This window comes from Coregonus lavaretus, assembly GCF_964263955.1.
Source record: "Coregonus lavaretus genome assembly, contig: HAP1_SCAFFOLD_6116, whole genome shotgun sequence".
Lineage (NCBI taxonomy): Eukaryota > Metazoa > Chordata > Actinopteri > Salmoniformes > Salmonidae > Coregonus > Coregonus lavaretus.
Genome location: NW_028158040.1, coordinates 27501 through 34423, shown reverse-complemented (window position 1 = coordinate 34423; position 6923 = coordinate 27501). Strand labels below are relative to the sequence as shown.

The 6923-nt window shown below is 46.6% G+C and overlaps 1 protein-coding gene across 1 annotated transcript in view; it reads right to left on the bottom strand.

Moving 5' to 3' along the window:
- Window positions 1-1740: 1740 nt before the first annotated feature.
- Window positions 1741-6923, bottom strand: part of LOC311124481 (rho GTPase-activating protein SYDE1-like) — a 25416-nt gene continuing 20233 nt past the window's right edge. The window contains exons 7-8 of the mRNA XM_084198622.1: window positions 5071-5353; window positions 1741-2248 (exon numbers count right to left, since the gene is read on the bottom strand). Coding sequence (XP_084054748.1) covers window positions 1773-2248; window positions 5071-5353 — 759 coding nt within the window. The 3' untranslated portion in view covers window positions 1741-1772. The remainder of the gene's footprint in view (window positions 2249-5070; window positions 5354-6923) is intronic.

Below are 6923 nucleotides of genomic sequence, written 5' to 3'. Positions count from 1 at the left end.
ATGTAAAAGCTGCTCTGGAAGACTGCTCACCCAGTGATGTGGTCGACTAGTTCGTTCCTATTGTGGATGGGAAGAATCCCCATGAACTCACGCTTCACATTAAAGACAAGCTTCAAGCTCATCTGTAAATATAATACTGTGCTTTATTTTTTTTGGGTTGATAACACTGTATGGCATACAGAATAGTGTATTTTAACACTTGGTTACGATATGCATAGGACATCAACAAAATGTAAGTGCTTATTGTAGATGTGCAATACCGTGTAATACTGTTTATACAATAAAACAGCACAAATACAAAAACAAAACAGGAAGTTGTAACATTTTTGGAGCAAACTGCTCTGTAATATGGCTGTTTCATTCCTTCTGTGGCTTCAAAAATAACAGTTATCAAAATATGATTGTACCGTGCACAAATATCACAATAACACAATAACATGGCTGTTTACAGCAACAATGCATAGCAGAGTATGCAGCAAAATATGAAACAATATTACAAAACATGACAAAATATGAAAAGTATTACAATATTGTTACTTAGAACAGAAGTGCAAGCCAGTTTTATAATGAGTCTTTGGTGTGTGTGTCTTGTGGAAATCAGCTGAAAGGTTTGTGCTCGTGTCTAAATCCAACTCAGTTCATTAATTCACATTCTCCCGAGTGGCGCAGTGGTCCAAGGCACTGCATCGCTGTGCCACTAGAGATCCTGGTTCGAATCCAGGCTCTGTCGTAGCCGGCCGCGACCGGGAGACCCATGGGGCGGTGCACAATTGGCCCAGCGTCGTCCGGGGTAGGGGAGGGAATGGCCGGCAGGGGATGTAGCTCAGTTGGTAGAGCATGGCGTTTGCAACGCCAGGGTTGTGGGTTCGTTTCCCACCGGGGGGGGCCAGTATAAAAAATAATGTATGCACTCACTAACTGTAAGTTGCTCTGGATAAGAGTGTCTGCTAAATGACTAAAATGTAAATGTAAGATCAACCTGGAATCTGACTAACGGACATATTAACACATTTTGACATCTCATCAAATTTCATTGAATATACATTTTCAATGCATTTTTTGTCCAAACTTATTATAGATCTATCATAATTTAGATATATCCTTCACTGGAATTTAGAGAATAAATCATTGGAATTACATCAACAAATCCTTCTAAAAAATATATGGACTTCTTCAAAATGGGAGAAATAAATAAATACTTTTTTGGCACAAACATTTGACTGAAAACATAACAGAGCAAACTGACAGGCGAGCGTTACAGCCTGACATAGAAACTAGGATTTTACAAACAATGAATTGTCAAGGATTTTTGTTTTTTTAGAACTTTACTGGTCGATGTCTCTACAAATAAGGTGTCCTTGTGTTATCCAAGAATAGAATGTTATCACTTGTTTGTAGAAGAACCAGCATTTGGAATAAGAAAACACCGGGAATAAAGCATTTTAAACATATTGGAACATTTAAATACACTTCAACATTACTGAAGCAAATACCATTGCTTGTCGTCTTTCTTTGGTCATTTCCTAATAAAGACTAGAATTTCCTGACCTTCAATAATACTATGTCTCCCCTCCCCTCCCCTCCCCTCCCCTCCCCTCTCCCCTCCCCTCCCCTCCCCTCCCCTCTCCTCTCCTCTCCTCTCCTCTCCTCTCCTCTCCCCTCCCCTCCCCTCCCCTCCCCTCCCCTCCCCTCTCCTCCCCTCCCCTCCCCTCCCCTCCCCTCTCCTCTCCTCTCCTCTCCTCTCCTCTCCTCTCCTCTCCTCTACCTCTTTCTCAGAGACAGATTTTGATCTGTTTGGACAGCTCTCTCTCCAGGTCTGATATCAGCGTATCAAAGTCTTTGAGACTCAGTCTGCAGGTAAACGGGGCGTCAAAGTCCAGGACTAAGTCCTCTACGTACTGAGTCCACTCCGCGGTCTTCTCCTCCCTGTCTTCCTCCTCTTCATCACTGTCGCTCCCCGCCACCTCATCGTAGTCCGCTTCCCCTCCAGACAGGAAGTCCCGCCCACACACGCTCCAGTCGCCAGCATACCGGTTACAGGGTGGGCTCTCCAGTCGGCCCCGCCCACGTCGCGACACCACGCCCACTTCGTCCCCCGGTAGGTCCAGACGCAGGGACAGGCCACGCTGGCAGCGCCGCTGCAGGGGGTTATGGGGCATGGGGCTGGGAGGGGAAGGAGGCACGTCTGAACCGGAGGAGGGCTGGAGGAGGGTGGGAGAGTCAGGGTCGTCGTTCCCTCCAGTAGGAACTAAGGAAGGGGAAGCAAACAGAGGAAAGGTTTTAAAGACAGAGATTAAATGTTCTAAACACATCCTACTGATGCAAATCAAATCCACTACCAGTTTGGACACGAGCAGGTGTCCACATACTTTTGGTATCACTACCATAATATATATATATAATACAGTATCACTACCATAATACATATATATAATACAGTATCACCACCATAATATATATAATACAGTATCACTACCATAATATACATATAATACAGTATCATTACCATCATATATATATAATACTGTATCACTACCATCATATATATATATATATATAATACAGTATCACCACCATAACATATATATATATATATATATATATATATAATACAGTATCACTACCATAATACATATATATAATACAGTATCACTACCATAATATATATATATATATATAAAATACAGTATCATTACCATAATATATATATATATATATAATACAGTATCACTACCATCATATATATATATAATACAGTATCACTACCATAATATATATATATATATATATATATATATAATACAGTATCATTACCATAATATATATATATATAATACAGTATCACTACCATAATATACATATAATACAGTATCACCACCATAATATATATATATATATATAATACAGTATCACTACCATAATATATATATATATATATATATATATATATATATATATATATATATATATATAAAATACAGTATCATTACCATAATATATATATATATATAATACAGTATCACTACCATAATATACATATAATACAGTATCACTACCATAATATATATATATATAATACAGTATCATTACCATAATATATATATATAAAATACAGTATCACTACCATAAAATATATATATATATATATATATATATAAATAATACAGTATCATTACCATAATATATATATATATAATACAGTATCACTACCATCATATATATATATATAATACAGTATCACCACCATAACATATATATATATATATATAATACAGTATCACTACCATAATACATATATATATAATACAGTATCACTACCATCATATATATATACAGTGGGGGAAAAAAGTATTTAGTCAGCCACCAATTGTGCAAGTTCTCCCACTTAAAAAGATGAGAGGGGCCTGTAATTTTCATCATAGGTACACGTCAACTGTGACAGACAAATTGAGGAAAAAAAATCCAGAAAATCCCATTGTAGGATTTTTAATGAATTTATTTGCAAATTATGGTGGAAAATAAGTATTTGGTCACCTACAAACAAGCAAGATTTCTGGCTCTCACAGACCTGTAACTTCTTCTTTAAGAGGCTCCTCTGTCCTCCACTCGTTACCTGTATTAATGGCACCTGTTTGAACTTGTTATCAGTATAAAATACACCTGTCCACAACCTCAAACAGTCACACTCCAAACTTCACAATGGCCAAGACCAAAGAGCTGTCAAAGGACACCAGAAACAAAATTGTAGACCTGCACCAGGCTGGGAAGACTGAATCTGCAATAGGTAAGCAGCTTGGTTTGAAGAAATCAACTGTGGGAGCAATTATTAGGAAATGGAAGACATACAAGACCACTGATAATCTCCCTCGATCTGGGGCTCCACGCAAGATCTCACCCCATGGGGTCAAAATGATCACAGAACCAGAATCCCAGAACCACACGGGGGGACCTAGTGAATGACCTGCAGAGAGCTGGGACCAAAGTAACAAAGCCAACCATCAGTAACACACTACGCCGCCAGGGACTCAAATCCTGCAGTGCGAGACGTGTCCCCCTGCTTAAGCCAGTACATGTCCAGGCCCGTCTGAAGTGCATTTGGATGATCCAGAAGAGGATTGGGAGAATGTCATATGGTCAGATGAAACCAAAATATAACTTTTTGGTAAAAACTCAACTCGTCATGTTTGGAGGACAAAGAATGCTGAGTTGCATCCAAAGAACACCATACCTACTGTGAAGCATGGGGTTGGAAACATCATGCTTTGGGGCTGTTTTTCTGCAAAGGGACCAGGACGACTGATCCGTGTAAAGGAAAGAATGAATGGGGCCATGTATCGTGAGATTTTGAGTGAAACCCTCCTTCCATCAGCAAGGGCATTGAAGATGAAACGTGGCTGAGTCTTTCAGCATGACAATGATCCCAAACACACCGCCCGGGCAACGAAGGAGTGGCTTCGTAAGAAGCATTTCACGGTCCTGGAGTGGCCTAGCCAGTCTCCAGATCTCAACCCCATAGAAAATCTTTGGAGGGAGTTGAAAGTCTGTGTTGCCCAGCGACAGCCCCAAAACATCACTGCTCTAGAGGAGATCTGCATGGAGGAATGGGCCGAAATACCAGCAACAGTGTGTGAAAACCTTGTGAAGACTTACAGAAAACGTTTGACCTGTGTCATTGCCAACAAAGGGTATATAACAAAGTATTGAGAAACTTTTGTTATTGACCAAATACTTATTTTCCACCATCATATGCCAATAAATTCATTAAAAATCCTACAATGTGATTTTCTGGATTTTTTTTTCTCATTTTGTCTGTCATAGTTGACGTGTACCTATGATGAAAATTACAGGCCTCTCTCATCTTTTTAAGTGGGAGAACTTGCACAATTGGTGGCTGACTAAATATTTTTTTCCCCCACTGTATATAATACAGTATCACTACCAAGTGGGAAGACTGGTTGAAATGACGTAACAAAACTCTAACTTCAACCAATTTCTCTGGTTGTAATGAGGTTATTTCAATCAGTTTGGCCCATTGGATATGCAGGTCTACTTGTATCAACAGACACTTACTGGGCCAAAGCTGCAGCAGGTAATGTAAGGCCTCGATGTGTCTCTTGAAGTCCACAGCACTGGCGATCTCCTCACTGTGAGCAAAACTCCGTCCGCCCCGTCCAGAGCTCCCCCCGTGCCCGCCCTGCCCTCCCTGTCCTGGTGCAGTGGGTCTCCAGGACTCCTGGGTGGGGGTCAGGAGCACCGGGCCGAAACACACAGCCAGGTTCTGACAGTTCATCCGGTTACAGTCACTGTAGGAGGCAACAAGGCTCAGATGGTCCAGGAGCAGTGAGAGGGTGGCCTGGAGAGAGGAGAGAGAGAAGCGGGTTAGACAGGGAGGACTGTCACAGGGACGGGGGGACTGGAGGAGGGACGGGGAGGACTGGAGGAGGGACAGGGAGGACTGGAGGAGGGACGGGGAGGACTGGAGGAGGGACAGGGAGGACTGGAGGAGGGACAGGGAGGACTGGAGGAGGGACAGGGAGGACTGGAGGAGGGACAGGGAGGACTGGAGGAGGGACAGGGGGGACTGCAGGAGGGACAGGGAGGACTGGAGGAGGGACAGGGAGGACTGGAGGAGGGACTGGAGGACTGGAGGAGGGACAGGGGGGACTGGAGGAGGGACAGGGAGGACTGGAGGAGGGACAGGGGGGACTGGAGGAGGGACAGGGAGGACTGGAGGAGGGACGGGGGGACTGGAGGAGGGACAGGGAGGACTGGAGGAGGGACAGGGGGGACTGGAGGAGGGACAGGGAGGACTGGAGGAGGGACAGGGGGGACTGGAGGAGGGACAGGGAGGACTGGAGGAGGGACAGGGAGGACTGGAGGAGGGACAGGGAGGACTGGAGGAGGGACAGGGAGGACTGGAGGAGGGACAGGGAGGACTGGAGGAGGGACAGGGAGGACTGGAGGAGGGACAGGGGGGACTGGAGGAGGGACAGGGAGGACTGGAGGAGGGACAGGGGGGACTGGAGGAGGGACAGGGAGGACTGGAGGAGGGACAGGGAGGACTGGAGGAGGGACAGGGAGGACTGGAGGAGGGACAGGGAGGACTGGAGGAGGGACAGGGAGGACTGGAGGAGGGACAGGGAGGACTGGAGGAGGGACAGGGGGGACTGCAGGAGGGACAGGGAGGACTGGAGGAGGGACAGGGAGGACTGGAGGAGGGACTGGAGGAGGGACGGGGGGACTGGAGGAGGGACAGGGAGGACTGGAGGAGGGACAGGGGGGACTGGAGGAGGGACAGGGAGGACTGGAGGAGGGACAGGGAGGACTGGAGGAGGGACAGGGGGGACTGGAGGAGGGACAGGGAGGACTGGAGGAGGGACAGGGAGGACTGGAGGAGGGACAGGGAGGACTGGAGGAGGGACAGGGAGGACTGGAGGAGGGACAGGAAGGACTGGAGGAGGGACAGGGAGGACTGGAGGAGGGACAGGGGGGACTGGAGGAGGGACAGGGAGGACTGGAGGAGGGACAGGAAGGACTGGAGGAGGGACAGGGAGGACTGGAGGAGGGACAGGGGGGACTGGAGGAGGGACAGGGAGGACTGGAGGAGGGACAGGGAGGACTGGAGGAGGGACAGGGAGGACTGGAGGAGGGACGGGAGGGACTGGAGGAGGGACAGGGAGGACTGGAGGAGGGACAGGGAGGACTGGAGGAGGGACAGGGAGGACTGGAGGAGGGACAGGGGGGACTGGAGGAGGGACAGGGGGGACTGGAGGAGGGACAGGGAGGACTGGAGGAGGGACAGGGGGGACTGGAGGAGGGACAGGGAGGACTGGAGGAGGGACAGGGAGGACTGGAGGAGGGACAGGGAGGACTGGAGGAGGGACAGGGGGGACTGGAGGAGGGACAGGGAGGACTGGAGGAGG